At 39.2% G+C, this 22,185-nt stretch overlaps 1 protein-coding gene and 1 non-coding gene across 2 annotated transcripts; both read right to left on the bottom strand.

The window, feature by feature from the left end:
• Positions 1–8,900: 8,900 nt before the first annotated feature.
• On the bottom strand, positions 8,901–11,514 carry LOC104437783. The gene is made up of 7 exons (XR_005549345.1): positions 11,047–11,514; positions 10,618–10,678; positions 10,468–10,504; positions 10,286–10,363; positions 10,128–10,200; positions 9,397–9,436; positions 8,901–9,178 (listed from the first exon to the last, which is right to left on the bottom strand). It is a non-coding gene; the product is annotated as a peptidyl-tRNA hydrolase 2, mitochondrial (transcript).
• A 984-nt stretch (positions 11,515–12,498) lies between these two features.
• Positions 12,499–18,360, bottom strand: LOC104437782 (protein unc-13 homolog). The gene is given in 9 exon segments (XM_010050808.3): positions 12,499–13,974; positions 14,061–14,250; positions 15,064–15,443; positions 15,446–15,518; positions 15,906–16,772; positions 17,798–17,955; positions 17,958–18,123; positions 18,125–18,292; positions 18,295–18,360. Coding segments are annotated over 9 exon segments (2,988 nt in total). The 5' UTR covers positions 18,346–18,360; the 3' UTR covers positions 12,499–13,039.
• Positions 18,361–22,185: the final 3,825 nt, after the last annotated feature.

Below are 22,185 nucleotides of genomic sequence, written 5' to 3'. Positions count from 1 at the left end.
CATTCATTTACAAAGTATAGAGAGAGGCGGATATGATAAAATGAGGTGGCTGGCCTGAATGTCTCTACTTACTATTTATGTTCCTTTTGCAAGATTTCCTCAAATTCATGATCAATTTATATAGATAACTTTCTAGATCATTATATAAGCTAATCAATTCCAAGTTTTAGCTTTCAATAATATGTAAGGACTTATTTTTTTTATATTGAACAGCCAACCTTACATGTATATATATGAATTTTCGCAACTTAATGAAGTAACGGATTTTTTACCAAAATGAGTGTATTATTCATTAAGGATCTCTCATTTTGCTTGATTTCTTACAAGAAGAAAATGTCTAAAAAGATTTTTTCTGAATTATTAAAAGAAAAAAAAACGAAGAACCAGAATCTCTTCTAACATTATGGCCGTAGGCTTCTCACTGTCATTATACCATATTGTTTGTAGTTTGTGTCAGCATTGCAGCAGCCATTAGGCAGAGTTAAGGTAAATCTTTGGGGGACAAAAGCCCTCCAAACTACAAGTTGGTATATATATTAACAAGCTTCTGAGACGACAAAGGTGTAAGAAATTAAATATTATTCTAATACTTAAAGGTAGCAGAGTAATGGGCAGGAAAGAAACAGAATATGTCAAAATTCAAACTCTCCACCCATACCTTTGACACCATTCATAACTTTTTACCATTTGACTGTCAAGACACGCACTCAACGTATATAAAGATTAAATCATTTGACATGATGTACTAATGTGAACAAGGCACTAATGGGAATTCCATCATCATAAGGTCAAAAGGACGAGAAACGTTTGAACGTGAGCTTGCCCCTTGAGCCCACAATCTTTAAAGTGGCCCATCTTCTTCCTCTCTTCAAATTCATGATGATAGTCCAATATCCTTTTTCTGTCATAAGGTTTCTTTCTCTTTCCCCTTCCATTCCCTTGTGCAATGATGGCTTTGAAAGAAACCCTTTTTTCTTATTCAAAATCCTCTTTGCCCCATCAGCACATCATGGGGCTTGCATAGTTAGAAGATTCCTCCACTCAAGATCGAAAGCGCCTTGTCTGTGTGAACATGATATTATCGGGCGACACAATGCTTGAACAGCTCATATCTGCTGGCGATCAGATGCCCTAGAGGCTTTCGAGTTGGTTTCATCTTAAAAGCCTCAAGATATCAATTATGGTTCTTGGAGACCATGCAGAAAAGGATCTCGTTCTCTCTTTTGCGACTTTGCTGTGGCTGTGCAGGCTTCAAGAATCAAGAGAGAGCAGTGTGAAAAGTGTTCTTTCTTTCATGATGGCTCGCCAATTTCTCTCCGAGCACTTCTTTCGGGTTGCTTTTTTTAGATCACACTGCAGACATTTTTCATGGATGTTTCTTCAAAGCTGCTGCTTTTTTCCGTCAATGCAGAGAATCATAATTGGTTACACGTGCATCCCAGTCCCATTTTTATATCTTGACATAACCAAACCGCTTTCATAGTTCATGATCATTATATCACTTTGACCACTCATTTAAAAAATTACTTCTTCAGATTGTATTATTTTGCTCAGTCAGGAAGGAGTGTAAGCATCGCATAGACAGCAGCAGCACCGTTATAAAGGTTTAAGTTATCCAGACGAACGGCTCTACGTATCAAGTCCGATTAATGTAAATATCTATAGGGCTTATGGAGTGGATGAATAAGAAAGATTCATGTAGAGAAGAGGAAGTCCAAGGTAGAAAAGTAAGATTGCACAACGCTGTTAATCAAATTCAACCGTTAAGTTAGATGATCATCATTTCAAAGTGGTGACTAGTCAAGCTAGGGAGCATGATTGAGGTGCACTTAGAAGATTGAGAAAGAGGGGCCCAGAAAGTAAAATTTGTCGTTCAAAGTACACGATCTTGGACCAACAGCAAATAAGTACAAACGCAAAGAAATCATTAGATCCCCCCCTAACTTTATTTTCGATGAGCGTGAGTGCATGAGTTATAATCATATTTTATTTATGTGTTCATATATGGACGGTGTTCAGTGTCGCCAAAAAGACTATTGGCAACTTGATTGATATGACACTGTTTTATGGCCTTTGATGAGGTAAGTCTAACAGGCCCTTGAAAGGGAAGTGTATTGACTTGAAAGGCTACAGTGCTTCACTTGATCTCCTGAAAAATTATCAAAAAATTCCTATATTTATTACGCTTAAAGTAATTCAATCATAACTCATTTAATTTGATCAATTTAGTTATAAATCTTTTGACAACATGTCAATATAATTCATCCAGTTAATTTTGATTGAAAATTGCTAACGTGAATGTTAACTATCCTATATGACACAGTCAACGCCAATGTGAAAATTTTTACAATTCAAAAAAAAAAAATTCTTTTCTTTTCTTTGTTTTTATTTTTTTTTCTCCTTCTTTCTCTACCGTTTGTTGGGCCTCTGCGATGCCTAGCGAATGGCAACAAGCAAGGGCTAGTGAGATTTGCCCTCGCTAAATCTAGCGAAGGCCAACCCCCCTCGCTCATCACACGAGGCTTGTCGTCACAGGGGCAAGGTTGCAAGAGGTTGTCAAGGTCACCTAATCGAAATATGGCGAGCCTCGGTTGGTGGGCAAGGTTAGCCCTCACTTGTAGCTAGTTGTTGGGCGTTGAAGGGGCCTAGTGAGTAGTGAAGGAAGAAGGACGAATAGAAAGAAAAAACAAAAATTAAAATTAAAATATATATATATATATATATATATATATATATAAAGTTAAAATTTACACGTCAATTATTTCCAACTAACATTGGCCATATATATTATATTGACAAATTGTTAAAAGGTTTATGACTAAATTAACTAAATAGAAAAGTTTGCAACTAAATAGAAAAGTGGACAACCAAATTGATACAAATACAGTAGATTTAATACTTTATTGATAATTATCCCGTGATCCCTCTCTCTCCAACCTTTATTTTATCTAAATTCAAAAGAAAAATAGAGAGGAAAAGAGGAATGTGGACAATATAGAAGAGACCGAGAAGTCGTTTCATAAGTTTTTCTTTTTATCGTGGTCAATTGATACTGACTTATATCACTTATCATGTGTCAAATCAAATTTGTATTTTGAGTTTGACCAAAAGTAGCCAATTTATGCCAAAAATCAAGAAACATTTAATTAATGAATAGTGCCACCTTGCCACGTACCGTTGCATTATTACCCCGTCATGACACTGGTCGAGAGATGTGATTTATGGATTAGTTTTAGATTTTATTATGGATGTCTTTATCTTTGACGCATTTTTTGCGTGATTTCTCTTTTGTTGCTTGTAATATATTAAATAATTGTAATATATTTCTTGTTCATAGTTTGAACTTTAAACATAATGGTTTCATTGTTTTTGAATATTTTGACATGGCTACTATTTAGGTTAAGAAAATCCGGTTTTCCTCTCTTTACTTGAGACTCCTTTGTCATAGATTTACAAAGCGACTGCGATGATTGATGTATGCAAGACAAAGATACGTGCGTCCACAAAACATTCCAATGGGGGACGGCCAACGGGCCATCCCGGCCCAAACACAACATGGCCCGACCCTCAATGTAAAAGGGACCAAGCAAGCCCAGATTTTAAAAAAGTTATATTCTACAGTATAAAAGTCAGGAAAATTCTAAATAAAGTATTCAAGTGTCATCAATTTCTTAAATAAGGACTTAAAATGGATCATATGTCAAATAAGAATATAAAGTGGCAATGTCAATTTCAAATAAGAGCTTAAAATGACCTTAGCAGCTTTAAATAAGGGTTTGACCTCGGCAATTGTCAACTAGCTAGATATTTCGACTAGTCAAGGGTATTTTCGTCAGAAGATAAATTTAATTTCAATTTTTTTTCTTTTCTTCTCTTTTCTCTCTTATTTTTTCCTTTTCCTTTCTAGCAAGCACCGATGAGGGCTCAACAACCCTCACCACCCGCTGGGTGAGGGCCTTCAAGCCCTCGCTAATTATTGGTGAGGGTCGCCTTGCCCAAGCCCTCGTTGGTCGCAAGCAAAGCAATCCTCACCCAAATCTAGCGAGGGCTAGCCTTACATGAGACTAGCAAAGACGGCTTGCCTGGGGTGTCACCTCTCCGATCGCTAGTGAGGCGACCCTCACCCAAATCCAACAAGTGTCAAAAAGTGGCCTCACCAAGGGTGAGGGTCACCTCACTAAGGTGAGGCCAACCTTTGCCAACAGCTAATTCACCTAGACTTGGTGAGGGTCGCCCTCACCTATGGCCAGTGAGGGCGACCTTACCCAGGGCGAGGGTCGCCTCGCCCAAGCAAGGCCATTCCTCGCCAAATCAAGTGAAAGCAACCCTTACCTAACCCTCTTCATTTGTCGCCGGTGGTTGACCATCGCTCGAGATTGGCCACTAGCGAAGAAGAAAGAGAAAACCAGAAAAAGGGAAACAAAAAAATTAGAGAGAAAAGGAAAAAAAAAATCAAAAAAAAAGGAAAAATGATGAAAATGCCCTTGACCAACTAAAAAGTTAAACCTTTTTTTTAAATCGACATAGCCAATTCATGCCTTATTTAAATAAAAATAATAATTTCATGTCACTAGTTGAGAAAATAATGGCACTTCAAACTCTTATTTATAATAAGGTTTACTTTAAACCTTTTTGTGAGAAAATGAAGACACTTCATATCCTTATTTGAAATTTCCCCAATAAATGTCCCTCCTCTTATTTTCACCTTCATCCATCTCTTACAAATTCTAAAAAATTCTTAATTTCAAACAAATTCCCACTTTGCACATGATTGCCCTCAATTTTTTTTTTTTTTTTAATCTTAAAGTGGATCACAATCACTATCTTACTCAGTTCCTAAATGGCAAGCACCTTCATCTAAGTAAACCCATTAAACGGGTGGGTCGGGTCGAGTTTGGGTCGGGTCATAAATGGTTAGACCCAAATCGACCCATTTAATCCATTTATAACCCATTTATTGCAATGCAAAAAATTTTACCCATACCCGACCCGACCTATACTCGACCCATATCTAACCCACTTAACTAAACTTAAGAAAGTTTATTTCTTATGTATGTATGTATGTATGTGTGTGTGTGTATATATATATATATATATATATATATATATATATATATATATATATATATATATATATATATATATTTTTTTTTTTTTTTTTTAAAATGATGTACCTACACAAAAGGAAAGATCGCTCACGCCACGAGAAATCAAATCGATACTTCATTTACAATAAGAAAGGACAATTACACAAATTTAAAGGACATTTTTTATAATTTTTAAAATAAATATTTTAAAAATTGAATTTTAATTATTTTTCTTTTTAAAAATTAAATTTTTAATTATTTTTATTTTTAAAGAATATAATTTTTAATTTTCTTTTTCTCTTTTCTTTTTTTCTTTTTCGTTCTTCTTCTTCTTTGGCTGGCCACCGGCCATGGCGACAACCAGCGACTAGCCATAGGCGAGCCTTGCGCTCACCGGCATCGGGTGAGCTTGAGGCTCGCTAAATTAGTGAGGCTCGAGCCTTGCCCAACACCAGCGAGTTCGAGTCTCGCCGAGCATCGACGAGGCCTCCACCTCGCTAGATCGGTGAGGCTCGCCTGGCTCATTGTCAGCCATCGCCATGTTGGCCACGGGAAAGAGGAGGAAGAAAGAAAAAGAAAAGAAAATTAAAATAAAAAATAATTATAATTTCAATTTTTATAAATATATATATTTGTAAAGTTAAAGTGAGAAGAGAGATTGTGAGATTTTGGTTAAAAGTGGATTCTAAATCTAACCCATTTAAGGCCCACTTAAGACTCACCTATCTTAAGACTTTGATTGTTAAACCCATTTAACTACTTTTTGTCAAAAAAATAAGTGACCCATATTCATATATGACCCATTTATAATTTAAATGGGTCATATATGGCTTTAAGACCCATTTTTCCACCTCTACGGCCCCATTTGATTCGGCTTTGGGAATGGGTTTTGGGACTCTAAAGTCACTTGGCCAAATGCAAACACGTTCGGTTCGATTTTTTGGGCAACTTTGACAAGATGCAATTGCATCTCCAAAGGATTCTAAGGACCCTTAGTCCAAAGTAAGTCTATAGGTCCTTTGGGAACTTGCATTTTCGAAATGCAAGTTTCGGTTACTATTCATCTTCTTCGGTGGAGAAACCGATCGAAGGCCAACGACCGCTGGCCAAGGGGTCGCACGCGCCGGCGACTGCAGCCTGAGGGTCACTCAACCTCGACAACCGTTACCGAACCTTAGACGACGCTTGGGTCGCACGATTCAAGCCACCGATGGCCTGAATCGACAACCCAAGATCGTGCGACCTCAAGCGGCCGTTGCCTAGGGTCGCCCGACCTCCCAGGTAGCCATTGCCTAGGGTCGCTCAACCTCAGTCGGCTATCACCTGGGTTACGCAACCCCAGGCGATGGTCGCTTGGGTCATGCGACCTCAAGCGATGGCCACCTGGGCCGTCGCCTAGGGTCGCCCAACCTCGACGGCTATCGCCTAGGGTCGCCCAACCCCGACAACCGTCCAAGGGCCAAATTTGGCCATCCGGCAATCCAATAGCCGGACTTCAAAAAAGAAAATACAATTTTTTTTTGTTTTTTTAATTTAATAAAAGTCATTTACAAATGCAAATTTTACCAAACGGTATTTTGGCTAAAGTTGTTTCTCAATGCAAATTTTACCAAACGTTATTTGCATTTCGAAAAATCCCCTTCACCCCAAGGTATTTGCATTTTTGCAAATGCATTCCCCAAAAGCCGAACCAAATGAGCCCTATATCTAAGCTAGCAATAGCCTAAATAGCACTAACATCGACACACGATATAACACGACATAACATGACACGCTAACACGTTGTTTCTAAAAAAATAGAAAATTCGACACGTTGAGATATGTTGTAAATTAAATATATATTTATATATATGCTAAATTATCATATTTATGAAATCAAATCAATTTGATTCAAATTTACAAATAAATAAATAAATAATAAAAAAGAACATAAAATGAATTTACACTAAATATATTAATTCACAATTTGTTAATATCATTGTTTTGATCTAACAAATTCAATTCCATTCCAATAATCCTTAAAAATTTGGAGAAAAAAAAAACAATCCACATTCTAGACTCGTGTGTTAGAGCATATCGGAAGAGGAGAGAAAAAACTTGAGGGGTAAATTGTGTGTAATCGGAAGTGAAAATCGAAAGAAAAGAGAAAACTAGATTTTTCTTCTTTCCCCTTTTATTATTTTTATGACCCTTCATTTAGTACATTTTTTTTAAAATTGACCTATGTATGTCGAAATTACGTATCAAAATTCCAAACTCACATGTAGGACTTTCAGACTCAAGTGTCGAAAAATGTTGAGAGAGTTAACCAGATATAGAATTTTGTGACACGTTTTGACCTAGTGTCAAAAAGTATTGGTGACGTGTCAAAATGTTTGATACAATACAAGCGCTCTCAAAAAGTGTTGGTGTTTTATAGGTAGTGGCACTTTTAAATCCTTTGCTCCCTTGGGATGCAAGGACCTCCCAACGTGCCCGCTCGACTCGAGCAACGATAAGGTTCCTTGACAACAATATCGAGGCACAGTAACTACATGATTATTCGGAAATTCAAGGACGGCGATGGGCCGCCTTCCCTATTAGAGGCGACCCCTATAATAAATGTCGTGGATCTGTGAGACCAAGTTATTCCTCAAGTCCAGAGGCAAGACGGTACCCCTGAGAAGACGCCAAGACAAACATAACGCTCAAATGTCCGGCCCTGGGAGAAGCTCAGCTAGTGCAAAGGGCCACAACGGCAACCCGTTCGAGTAAGACGAGTTGAGAGACCCCTTTATGCATTTTTGGCCATTTCTTAGAGGGTTGGATTAGAGACAACTTCAAAGCCAACTAACATTGGTGGGTTAAAGCGTTTCTACGAATCAGTGGGCTAAAATACAGATCTGTTTTTCATATATATGTTTTCGCTAGGCAGGGCTGAAACACAGTTAAATTTCTCCTTTTATGCTCACTTTATTCACGCTTTTGGAAGCTCTATAAGTCCTTATCATCAGGGATTTCTGGGAGAGAAAAAACGGAACAAACAGATCGATACATTCAAGGATACATTCAAAGAAACCTTGAGGTACGAGATACTCTATGATTAAGAGCGTGAAATTTTGAAAGCTCACCTCAATTTACGTTATTTGATACCACAATGATCGCTTCCATGCGCTCTTCCTTTTTTATGGCTCTCAATCATATTGCAGGCCATTTTAAAATTTACGCCGCGTAATATGCAATTCTCTCTCTCCCACCTCAGGTTAGGGCCTACGAAAGCTGATCCTAGCTAGGATGGGCTTGGACATGATTAGGCTGAAGCCCTTCCTTCGGCCGAATCGTAAGGGCAGGCCAGACCGAGCCTGAGGTCACGCCCTAGTCTCTGTTGCTCGAGTCGGCTTCATTAACTGCAAAACATCGACAAAGCCAAGAAGGCACATAGATAACTTCGTGCTTGAGCAGCCAAGTAAAGGTAATCACTGATTCGGACACACCTAGTCACGATCTCTAAATAAGGAGAACCCAGCGCAGCCAAGTCCAGCCCTACCTATCCTAGCGAATTCATATGCCGGCAAAGCCTACATGAATGGTGGACGGGTGTATCCGGCATGGTGATCAGCTCTAGATCAGAGTTGGTGGATTTCGTCCTCCACCAGCAGTTGCACCTCGTTCACGAGAGCAGGACCATTTTAATCGAGCCCCAGCCCCCAAGGGCCAAGCTCAGGGCAATGCAATATTTCCCTCTAATGAGTGACTGGCTAATTGCATCACTCACAACTTACACATTCAAGACCCTCAAGTATATACATTGAAGGAAGTACTTGTCAAAGCATATTTTCATATCAATTTCTAACCAACAGGTAGAAGTTTAAGTCGACTGGCTGTTACAAATTCATGTGCAGAAGAAAATGGTATGGACTGATGGAGGTTAGCCAAGACTCGTACTATCATGACCTATGCCAAATGCAACATGGATCAGAACCTCAAGACCATAATGGAGTGATGATCGAATCAGCCAATGAGTCAGAGAATTAGTCGTGCATGCCTTCGTTCTTCGGTACATCAAAGCAGGTGCAATTTTCCAGTAATCAAATCAACTGATGCCTTTGGTCCTGCTCAGACTCAGCAACAAATACACAGAGTGACAAAAAGGAAGAAAACAGGCTAGTCTCTGGAATCTTAACTTTTATCAATTCCACATTCTTGATTTTGAAATTTTAATCGTATGGAAAGTGGTCCCAATTGCTTCCTATGCCATATGCTCAGCATAAAAACAGCTTAGAATGCCATGGAAAAAGGAGAGCTTTAAGGATGGAATTGATGAGCATACCAGGTCCTATCGCAAGTAGAGTCCTTGAACCAGCGGCTACCTGAACAACATATGGTGATGAGGACCTGATTCCTATATCATCTTCGATGGAGATAAACTATAATCCAGTATGAAAATTAAGTTGCGAGCAACGCGATGTTATAAGCTTGAAGTAATTAGTTTAACCAACTTCAGAACATCAGAATCACAATAGAGACATGATATGTCCCAAATTAAAGTGCTTTTGCACGACCTTGTATTTGCTTCCTTTCTTCTATCGAGGATAAAAGGAATGGAACAATAATAGGCAACCTTCACTTCTATCGCCTATGTCCAAACTAGCAGATAAATTTGAAGGTATCTAGATTCAGCAACTCAGCTATATTCCTTAAAATGGAGGGCATTAGACTCCCAAAAAACAAGAAAAAACTTCAAGAAAAAATAAGCAAGAAATAAGAAAATCAAAATTCTCAACATAGAAGGGACAAATGCATAACGGTGAACTTGAACAACTCTGCTGGCCCACCATCACTTTCTAAGCAAGATCCTTTATATCAAATACCCTACCTGAGAAAACATCAAAAACTAAAAGGAATGGAAACTATCGAATAATATGACAGCAGTAGTACAATCTTTTGAGTACATCCATATGCTGACCCTGTCTTTCTAAATTTTTTGCAGTTGCCATCATGAAGCAGATTATTAAGAAAGGTTCTTAGATGTGCCATAAGCAAGGACATGCATATGCATACCTGAGTTCTTCCAGCATCAGTGACTACAAAAGTTGGAAGGCCGGTGCTCTCAGCAGCTTCTCTTAGCTGATTCCTGGTGAAGAGCAAACCTCAATATGGAATAGCTCCAGCTTATAAGTGCAGTCATTTCAGTATGAGAGAAAAATTTACCTGCTTACATTTCTTGTTGATTCTTGCATGTACAGACGATCTTGGGCTGCCCGCATTGCTCCCACTGTCTTAAAAGAAACTGATTGCTGCAGAAGAGAATGAATCAATAAACTCAACTCGCTCGCATTGAACAAAAATAGAGTTGTCATTTGGAAGCAATTCTCCACGAAGGAAATTCTTCACAACCAACCTCTGCATCAGTTCCGCATACATCCCCATGGCAGCATCTACAAATTAGTCAGAGAAACAAGAGAAACAACCGTATCAAAGTTTCAATAACATCATCTGAAGGAGCACAAGTCAATTTTTCCAGCATTCTGTGAAATTAAGGTTAACTCACGAGCACATTGAGATGCCACTTTTCCTGGTCCCATCTTCAAATCTTGCCTAACAACCAGAACCTACCACAAGCGTTTCATCCAAATCAGAGCAGACTATGTATAGACCAATCTCCGCGCTAAAATAAGTTCTCCCAGTATCTCCAATTTTCCTTTTCCTTCTTTGACAAACAAAAAAGAAGCAATTCCCTCACCTCCCTCCTTAAAAATAAAGTCAGGAAATTCTTCTAGTGAAATAATATGTTAAGCAGCAATTCTATATCTTTCAAGCTTGGTGACCAGGATGTCAGAATCTCCTTTAATTGACTTCCAGATGTATCGAAGACTTTGATAATCTTTAGCTTTAAGAGACTAAATTACTAGAATTTTTAGCCGAAACAAAAGAGAAGTGTTGCAACAACGGCTGATCACTAGAAAACCCAAATCGTTACCATCTAAAGCTCTTGCAGGCCGCCACTCGAGACCAAAGACACCTCCTTGTGCTTTCCGGGCAAAAGATTTCTCCTTCTAACAGGGTTTTTTCGCAGGCTTTGTCAAATCCACGACCCACCCAAGAATGAAACCAATCACAAGGCCTGGAATGTAATTCTGGGGTCTGAAACTCAATCCCAACCATTCTTCCCCTTGCTTCTGTTGCTGCTCCAACATGACAATTCTATAATCATTAATCACTGTCAGATACACCCAAAAAAATAAAAGAAGAAGAAACAAATTATAACCAAAAAAACGAAAGCTTTGTCCAATCTGCTAAGGATGTGCACGCAACCCAATTCAGTTTTGTCTAAAAAGTTTAATGCTTTTCGCTCCCTTGGAACTAATGAACGCTTGGTTATGAAGAAAGACACCATCTTTTTTGCGGGGACCGGCTCTTACTTTCACCTTCATGGAATTTCACAGGACCAAAAACACTTTGGATGTTTTACCTTTGGCTGAGGCTGAGCAGAAGAGCCCACCAATTGATTCCTCTTGCGAGGCTGTCGACAGTAATCAGCGACGGACAGTCAATGATCAAACCGAAAGTGGAAGAGATCGCAGGTCGAAGGTGAAGAAAGACTGAAGGTTTCTACGTGCCAACAATTCGTTTTTTCGGTTTCTACGTGCCCAGTAGAACTGGCGGGCCGACGGGCTTGGACAGTTCTCTCGAGCCCAATCCCGCCTACCATTACTTTTGAATAAATACAATTTCTCAACATTTTCCCTGATAATGGATGGCTTTCCATTTATATTTTGATATCTCCATAAGATTATATGTTTATGTACGTAAAAATGTATATCGCCCATGTTGGCAAATATCATCCATGCTTTCTCACTAGGCAAGCTTGAAAAGAACGTACAAATCTCGCGGTTTACTGGATTCAAAGATGCCCATCCACTGATTGGATATACATACTTTAAATTAGTACTGATAAATTTCATAATTTGATTGGTAACTTTTCGATTGCTCAATGCAAATTAGTAGAGACGTCAGCTTCAAAGGTCCTTAAGATGTCTAAGTCCGGATCGTGCGACTTAAGAGGCTCGGAAATGCTTTGATCACCTTTTAGTGTACTTGGTTGTGATTAGAAAATTTAATTCCACTCGGTGTTGCTGAATCAATTAACATGCGAATATTTTTCTCCATTTCACAAGCATTTAGTAGGTAGGTGCATCCAAGTTCAAGGACCAGCCATTTAATAAGAGTGAGACTGCAGTTAAACTCAATGTTATAATCACCTACTTCAAGGACCTGACCCTAAGATGATGAATATCATTTCAGGCAAGCAATTAGAATGCTTGGAATTCGGAGCAAAATCAATGTGAAATTCATGATCTTTTTTAACGTTAATAATCACACATAAGATACAACTAGGACAGCAAATTCAAATGTGTCATTTGAACATGAGTTTGAAAATAAAGGCATTCATATTTACTATCACCAAGTAAAATGTCTCTAGTCTTCACATCAAGGATATTCAAAAGCTGCTTTACATACACATCAGTAACAAGCACCTAATCCATACATGTCTTCATCTTATACAGGTAAAATGGCTTAACGCAGAAAATAAATGCTAAAATGGAGTAGGCTAGATAGAAAAGGGCACCAAAAGGATACAATTCTTTTTTTCTTTTTTAATTTAACTTACACAAGAATGAATATTAAAGAATAAGCCAACCCCACCTTCCATAGTAGCCTCCCCCAGGTCAGTCCTCAGTCCTCCCGGTTGAATTGCGCAAAACAGCCACCGCGCCTGAACAAGTGCACTTCATCTCTAACATACAAAGCTACCTTCAGAAAGTAACTCGTCTGCTTGCTCAAGCACGAAGGATGGGACTCGAGCCACGGTCAAGTGAAGCCATGATTGCAGAAATAGAGGCATGCTCTTCGGTCTGCCACCTGTTCAAAGAAAGACCGGGCTTAAACTTCTTGCACTGGACTTTTGGCGACTAGAGTTTCGTTGGAAGATTATAGGTTTTCTTCAGAAACTTGGCAGCTGCTTCATCGTTTCGGTAGCACAGAACACGAAGAATTGTGTTTGGTTCAGTGGGGTTCCACTGCCCTGATGTTGCTGGTAGTGGAAGCCTAGACTTAGCAGAAGACCCATAAGTCTCAAGAGTGGTGCGCCTGAAACGCTCAATAAGAGACTCTGTATCTGTTCGGAAAAGAGGTAGAATGCTTCTTGCAGTGGCAGAAGCCTTATCAATCAATTCAGCAGGTAAACCATCTCCGTTTGCCCAGAACAAGTCCTTCAGAGCTTTGAAATCGTCCTCTATTGTTGGTGACTCCTGCTTAGAGAAAGCACGAGATGGACCTCCAGCAAGCAATACTAACAAGAACCCATCAAAAGAAGCCTTCATAACACATGTTATAATGCGTGTCCGAACTCTTTCATGCACAGTGTCTGCAATGATCATCAAGTATTTCTCCAGCTCTTGAAGGAATGGCTCGATTCTAGAAGATGAAACTTCACCTAGATAAAGACCATCCCAAAGGACATGGCTTAGATCATGGAATACGATTTTGTAGGCAACCGCTTCACAAAGCTGTTGGATACCCTCCGAACAGGCAGGAGGCGAGAGTTCAAATTTCTTCCCTAGACCATTTGAAAAATCCTCTGTATTAGCGGACTCAGAGTTCCTCAGATGGGTGATTACTCTTTTTTCCACTACCTCCAACTCTAGCCATATTAGCTGCAAGGTGTTTACACGAAGACATAGCTGAGAAACTCCAAAAGATTTGTCACCATTCATTGTCGCGACCTGAGAGTTCCTCTTCTGGATACTCGGTGACTTGTCTTTCTTCTTGCCAAATCCTTGAAACTTGGATCCCACACTACATCTGGTTAGTGCTGGCATTGTGGGAACATATGTATTTCTCGATCCTAAGAAAAAATTGAAGACAGTGGTCATGTTATGATATATCCTAATAATAAAGAACAAGTTATTTGTGAACTTGAGGTTGACTGACCACATCCAGATTTTGCCTTGGTTACATAATACTGAAGACATTTGTCAAGGCCAGTCATCAAGTCAGGAAGCAGTGCCGGATGCATCGGTATTGGGAGCTGGAAATATGCATCTAAAGTTTCATCTATTATCCGCAGCACTTCAACAGCAGAAGGAGCCATTTCCTCTTTATTTGCTTGTGGAGTCCATGTCTTCATCATCATCAGAAAGCAAGGAAAAAAATGACATTAGAAGATGAAAAGTGCACGAGAATGAAAGAATGCCAATGTTGAAATTTCAATGTATAGCAGGAACCAATTAGTAGGGGAAAAATCTAATGCATGTATATGAGGTTTAAAATGCTTGTGATAACTCTGCGATAATAAAACACATGATTCTAACAGAGAAATAGACACATATCCATCAACACTTCATTGTTTCCCCTATTCTAGGTGCCAAATGGGAGGGTAGGCAAGGGAGTTAGTTTCATGACTCTTTTACTTTGTAAACTCTATACACACATATATGAGGTTCAAAATCCTTGTGATAATTCTACAATAATAGATCACATGATCCTAACAGTAATTAAACACATCCATCAACACTCCCTGTCTCCCCTTTTACGGGTATCAGAGAGAAGGGTTGGGAAGGGACTTAGGAAAGTTGTGATCACTTTGTAGTTATTATACATTTACGCTTCTAAGAGATTGACAAAACTATCAAATCTAACCACTCAAACGAGATTGAATTCTAAGGCAACGGCTGCACCTTTTCATAGGCCACCAACATGAGATTGACAAAACATATTAAAATGAACCTATATAGAGTAGGAGAAACATTAATGAAGTACTGCTTCACATAGCAACAGCATGTCATATCTTCTACCAAGCAGTGATCTCACAAGATTGCAGCAATATTTAAGTAAGCAGCATCTTGCCATTCAAAGAACATTGTAAAATCAAGATTTATCAATACTGATAGCAGACCTAGCATCCTACAAGATTGATCCAAACCGCAAAGCATACCTCTTGTTGCAAAGTCCTATCTACCCATTCCTTCAATCTGTCTATTCTTGTCTTCATCCATGCTTTAACCAGATTGGCTATTGCAGCCTCAGCCTCAAAAGGAGGCATCTCTCGGATTATTGCCTTCCCACCATCATCACAGTCCACAGAATCTTCAACAGCAATTTGCACCAGATCCTTTTCCAGCTTATCCGCTGCTCTCAGCACCAGAACAGCATCTGGTGTCAACTCAGTTAAACCAGATATGAATTGCTTTAGCTCATTTCCATAACAAGCATGAAGTGTGGCAACCGCAACCCCTGCTGCAAAAGGATGCCACTTCTTCAGTATGGGACTGAAAATCTCCTTCTCATTAACTGCCAGTTCACCCACATCTTTGCAAGGATAGCAAGCACTGGAAGAGGATTAGAATGCCCTTTTGAGGCTCTCCTGCTTGAATCTGCTTTCTCCATTCTCTGCAACAGAATCAACACGATTCATGTCACAGATGCACAAGAATATAGCCCTACAAGTCAAAAGATTATTATAAAGCTATACGAAGATTTTCTTTTGTCCTACTTTTTTTTTAAGCGATCAATATCTATTGCTTCTAAGGGACGGACAATTAGATTCTGTATAACTTCCTCTTATGATTGATACAATAAATTTCGTCGATATCAAACAGCCAGCATCTCAAGCATGTGTGGTAAAAGTATCCTGAACTTAAGTCCAATGTCTCCATGCCATGTCAAGTGACAATATAGTATAGCTTTAGAGCAATGAAAGATGATAGATTTTGATCAAATATCAGCCTTCTATATATTGGACATGCCCTGAAGCAAATTATAATTTATGAAACTTGCCTGAGCAAAAGCAGTGCGCAATGATGACCTAATGTAAGTATCGATCCTGCTGCGAGCTACATCAACTTCTGCTTTCCTCCTCCGGCGATACTCATTTGAAATATCTTCAACTAAAATTCTAGCTGCCACAACACCAAGAGAGACAATACCCTGCATCGCCTCAATGTTACCCCTATCAAATGTGTCATGATAAGCAAGAAGTCTTTTCTCTGCCCAGCCTAATATTGATGTCAATGTAGAGCTCAAAATCTTGGAATACTCCGGATCCTTTGTTGCTTTGGCATCTTTAGCAACTTCAGCAAGCTCAGTATCAGCAGCATAAAGCAAGTCAATTTCCACCTGTCCAGTTGCCACAAAACGGTGAAAAAGAACCCATGTAAAGCAAATATTGTGCAGCATTTGGTTGATTCCAAGGATTCCCCATGTCTTTTTTATCTGCTCCATAAGCTCATCAAATTCCTCGATGATAGAAGTTTCATCATTAACATCAAAGCAAGCTTCTAGAAGCATTTCATACAGTCGAAGATTTAGAGGAATCCCATCTGCCCAGTGACAAGAATCAAGAGACCCATCAACAGTTCTTGCAGCAAGAGAAGTCACAGCGCTACGAAGAACTTGCATAGATTCATTATTCCTCCCTGTTTCTAAGGGCCTATCAAATGCTGCATTAATTATTTGTCGGAGACGCTGTGCAGTCATGTTTGACTTGTCCAGTGGAACACGGGGATATATAAGGAGACCAGCCTCAAGAACTTTTAGGGTTCTCTTCTGCCAGGCATCATATTCTTGTTGATCAGTAAAATCCGAATTTTTGAGCTGCTGCAATAATTCTAACGGTACGACCACTGATTCAATCCGTCGTCCGACCTGCAACAGAAGTAGATGCTTGAATATATGAATTTGTTGCTGGTCACATCAAAATATGGATGGAAAAGAGTTGTCCCATATATCATTTGAAAAATAAGCCCTATAATCATAGATATGGATGTGCACGCATGTCCCTCCCAAGGAAAGGAAATCAAGATGAAAGGGATGGAAATAAATTGTCACCAAGTGACCAGAAATTATGAGCTATTATCATGCCCACAGAATCACACCATAACAGCCAAGCAACGGAAGCTAAACAATTGATCAATTACCAAAGGAGCACATGTGAAGCAAATTATCTTCCAATAAATAAATAAATAAATAAAAAGAGGACAAAGTCAAGACAGACTAGAAGCAAATAAGAAGGTATTTGGTAAACGCCACCACATAGGACAAGAATTTTCAACTCTTATTCGGTTAAACTATCTTCGTTTTTCCTTGAACAGTAGCTAAGCCTACATTACACAAAATAATAATTAGTACCTAAGTAAATGAAAAAGTAAGCAAGAATCTTCAGAGAAAACTGATGAAATACACGAATTCACAGTGAGGAAAAAAAAAACCGTCTTCTAGTTTGTCAAAATAGGATGCTTGCTGGAACCGAATACAGAACCAAGCCCGTCACACCATTCTGTCTTGTGCAAAATCGAGTCTTTCTGCGAAAACTCGATTCCCTTCAAAAGATCAAAGTACAAAAACCATCAAATCAAAATCCATGAACTCTCAAACCGACACTAGATCATCATATTCAATATTCGACAACTACATAAGTAGCATGGAATAGTGACCAACGATCTCCATTACGCCGAATTTGCTAATTCGAGATTATCACTGTGATTTGACCAAATCATACAAAAACCATCAAAATTCCAACCTACCACTAAAGACACCCAACACCAGATCAACCCAATTAAGCACAATCACACTCAAATCAGCCGCTGAAAAACGCAATTTGCACATCATTCATCAACCAGGAGCACACATTTAGAGGAAATCACCGAAATTTCGAAAAACCCAAAATTCACCTGCCCAGCTGATATCCTCAGAAGCGCTCTCCGGACCCTAGAATCCACGCTCTCCGGGACCCTCATCTGGTTCCTCATCAGCTCACCCACGGTCACCGGCTTCTTCGGCTTCCCGGGGCCCGAGCCCGACCCGGGGCTCCTCCTGGAGCCCGAGCCCGAGCCGGGGATTTCAGCCCCAGCGCCTTCTTCATCTTGCTCGCGGCCGCCGAGGTGATCGATCGCTGCAGCGCCGGGGAGCCCGGCGAGTTCGACGCGTTGCCGTGGGCCGCCGCCGGCGAGTCGGAGTGGGCCGCGGCGGCGGCGGCGGAGGCGTGGGCGTTGGCGAGGGGGCTTGGAGGAGGAGGTGCGGCACGCGGCGGCGAAGATCTCGAAGGCGGTGAGGCGGAGGTCGGCGTCGGTGAGGCGGGCGGCGTCGAGCTGACCGAGCGGGGAGGGCAATGCGGCGGCGGGGGCGGCGGCGGCGGAGGGGGCGGGGGCGGAGAGGGGAGGGGCTTGAATGGCTCCCTCTTGGACTGGCCCAGAGAGAGATCTCTGAAGAGGTGAGCCATTGCTGGATGCAGAGAGAGAGAGAGAGAGAAGGAAGGTGGACTATTTACACAGAGCAGAGCAGGTGTAGAGAGAGAAAGAAGGGGGAGGAAGATGGAGATCACGGAGGGCGTTATCGGAATTTCGCCCCTCGATATCAAATTTAGATTATTAGTTTAATTAAAAAAGTTTTTTTTTTTTTTTTTTTTTGGGGGTGGAAGGATAGGACAGATTGACTGATTGAGTCATACAGAAATTTGTTTATGAAGGGCTACCGTAAGAATTATATATATATATATATATCGAGGATGTTCAATTTCTTTTTTATCATTTACTCTCTTTCTCTTCTTCTTTTTTTCCAAATGTTGCGTTGGTCCAGTTTGACTTTTACATCTACAACTATTCAATATTTAATAGAGATATATATAAGACGATACATCAATTTTTGAATTCTTTTAAATTTTAAATAATAATATAGATTTCAGCAAAAGGTTGGTAATTTGATTTTCTCACATCGACTCATGGGAATTACACTTTTTTATTTTATTATTTTTAATTTTCATTAGATTGTTGAAATTGCATCTCTACCGCATTGAATTTTGACGTTTGACGTTGATTGAATGCCTATTTACCAAATAAGCCCCCACATCAATAACTCAAAGCGAACGGCCAAAAAGCAAAACGAGGTTGCTTTCAAGCTTGTCCAACTAATTCGTAAACTATTGATTGATAACTTGCATGAGATTTCTTTTCCGAGTGTAGGAAATTGGGATTTAAAAATAAAATTAAAAAAAGAGTGATTTGAACGGTGTTGATTGATTCCTCCAAGTTATTTTGAATTTTGATTTTGTCAAAATCCCAGTTATATTAATTTCCTTGGTGGTGAAAAGTTCCCACTTCAATTTTCCGTTTCACTCGAGATTAGGTTCCCATTCAATTTTCCATTTCACTTGAACATCGAAACTCATTTAGTACAGTGAAGTGTCGTATCATTAAAGTTACATTTAAATACGAAATAAATTTATAAATGAACTGCCTCACATCATCAAGAAACAAAAGCACCTCTCTTGACCCATTACCACACTGGATTAGGTAATAAATCACAGTCAAACACATCTCTTAATGAATTGCTTAATTTCCCTTAAACTCTTGTCTTTGTCAAGAAGCTGTCATCACCTCTCTCGCCAAGTAATACCTCCCATGAAAAAATTAATTTAATAGTCCCATCATGATGAGAGAGATGGTGCAGCTTCGAATACAAGGAAACAATACCACATTGAACGATTCATCTTCCTATATCCATCAAATTGGCCAAATTTATGGCAAGTGAATATGAAAATCAGGCACGCAATAAATATCCATTGAATATTGAACATCATAAATATTCGATCCAACATTCGTTCAGAAAAGATCATGTTGATCGCCGATATTTGCTCGAAAACGATTAATGATTGTCGAATCAGGAGCAACCAAGTGACTCTTGAATTACAAATTCGGCTAAAAGCGAGATAACACGTAATTTAAGATACCCGAAGAGTCTCTTATTTTTACTTAGGGCAATTACCAAGAATGGCGGTGATAACTGGTAAGGTGAAGAGAATGAGTGAAGTCACCAACTAACTCTCTCATGTGCAAGGACTTTTGGGGGCATCAAGAGTGGAATAAAAGCTGGAAAATCAGGGCTTTAGGCTGGTTTGGCAGTTGTAAAAAAAAAAAAAAACCCATGATTGGTGGGGACCAAAAGGCAAAGAACGCTAGAGCACACTCCATAAATTAATAAAAAATAAAGAATCATTCGAATTTAAATAAAAATTAATTAATGAAATGGAGTTGAAAGAGGGAGAGAGACAGGGATTAATTAAGAGACAAAGGGATGTATCAAAAGGTCAAGAGCCTTCGGCTCTAAGCAAAGCAAGAGGTCAAAGAAAGAAGCAAGAGAAACAGTCAATTTCCAGGGACATCATCAGCTCCTCTTTGATTTTTTTCTATTTTACGTAAAGAAATGGTAAAATCATTATTAAACTCATTCTAATCATTATATAAATATATATATGTATATGTATATTATGTATGCGTCCTATTCTCAGTTCTTGGACGCGACAAAAGAGGATGGGAAGCTTCCCCACTTTCACTGCTTTCACTGTAGTGTCGGCTCTCTTTGGCAAATAAAGTTCGTGGGTTATAGCAAAGGGGGATGGTACAATAAATAAAAAATAAATAAAAAATCCTGAAAACGTACTTCATGGCACATTTTTCTCCAACGAACCTCGTTCCCTAGGACAAATTTATTTTAAATTAATTTTTTCTTCACAGAAACTCTCAAACTTGTATTCACAACACATTTTCCCAACTAATTTTTGTCCTACTTAAAATTCAAACTGATGCTTCAATCCAAATTTGCCATTCATTAAAATGCGTATGCTTGAACACGTGTAAATTTTCTAATTGAATCCATCTTCCTCCACATCACATTATATTTATCTTATAGTTGTTGGGATATTTGATAGAATGCTAAGGATGGGTAAATTTGGGTTGGAGTACTAATTTCCGTGTTTTTGTGAGACAAAAAATAGTTCGAGGTAAATGTATTATAAGGTAGATATTGGAGATTTTGTGAGATAAGAAAATTGATTGAGAAAAATGTATCATGGAGATCCCAATTTGAGATTTTTTTTAGACAAAAATTATCTGTTGGGAAATTGTTTTTAATGAGAGTACGGATTTTGAATATTTAATGATATTAACTTTAAATGATATACTTTTGTTGATATTAGAAAAAGTTCATCATTTTTTTCTTTTCTTTTTTTCCCGATTAGTCAAAACTCTTGCTAAATAAATTTTAAAAGAAAGGGTCTCCCATCCGGAGAACGCCGATAGTTAATCACATGTTAATTTACATGTTCAATGACAATTAAACATTAACAAAACGAAACTTTCCACATATGGACAATTTCTCCATTCTTTCTAAATCTCAAGATGGGTTAATCCACTAAAATACTTCTAGACGAAGAGACTACTATTAATGCTATTAGCCATTATAAAACTACAAAAGAAAATAATAATGCAAGATAAATTAAATTAATTAAGGAACGAGTCCATGCTCAAATTTACTATTATACCACTGCCCATGTGGATGATGCACTCAATGGAATTTTTATATAATTTTTGAAAGCCAGCCGCGAGCCAGCAGGTGTATTATAATACAACAAAATTATATAGATTGACATTATTGGCGTAGATAGTTCTTTGCATTACACTGACAGTCGAATGATTTGGACAGCTGACTTTATTGTGGATTGGCTGTAATTTAATGCTTTGGAGATGGTGAAATCGAAGACAGCGCACACACCCCCACATGGTCGTGTCGTGACGACATTCGTTTTGGCCAAAAGCTCAAGGCGCGTGTCGGTTTTTGCCCCCCGATTTTTCGTTTGATTGTCGTCTTGGGGTTTCTCTCTAGTCGGATAAGAGATGGCGATCCGTGTTCGGACTCAATCGGGTAGTCAGGGGTGCCTCTGCATCCGGTCCATCACAATCGTGCTCGCCCAAATAAGTGCTTGATGGGGGCACGTCATTTTTTGCCCTAATTTTTCATTAATTGTCGTTATGGGCTTTCCCTTTGTCGTACAATAGATGGCGACCCGTGTCTGGACTCAATCCGGCGATCGAGAGCGGTCGTGCAATTGGGGTGCCTCTACATCCGGTCAATTGCAAACCCACTCGCCTAAGTAAGTGCTTGACGTGAGATCCATTTCGAAAGATTGTGCCGGTCCGTGTCAATTAAACTCAAGTTGCTTGTCATTTTTGTCCCGATTTTGTTTAATTGTTGTTTTGAGGTTTCCTCTTTGTTGTATAAGGGATTG

The sequence above is a fragment of the Eucalyptus grandis genome, chromosome 3 (assembly GCF_016545825.1).
Source record: "Eucalyptus grandis isolate ANBG69807.140 chromosome 3, ASM1654582v1, whole genome shotgun sequence".
In the NCBI taxonomy this organism is placed as follows: domain Eukaryota; kingdom Viridiplantae; phylum Streptophyta; class Magnoliopsida; order Myrtales; family Myrtaceae; genus Eucalyptus; species Eucalyptus grandis.
This window is presented reverse-complemented; position numbering and strand designations above follow the sequence as displayed.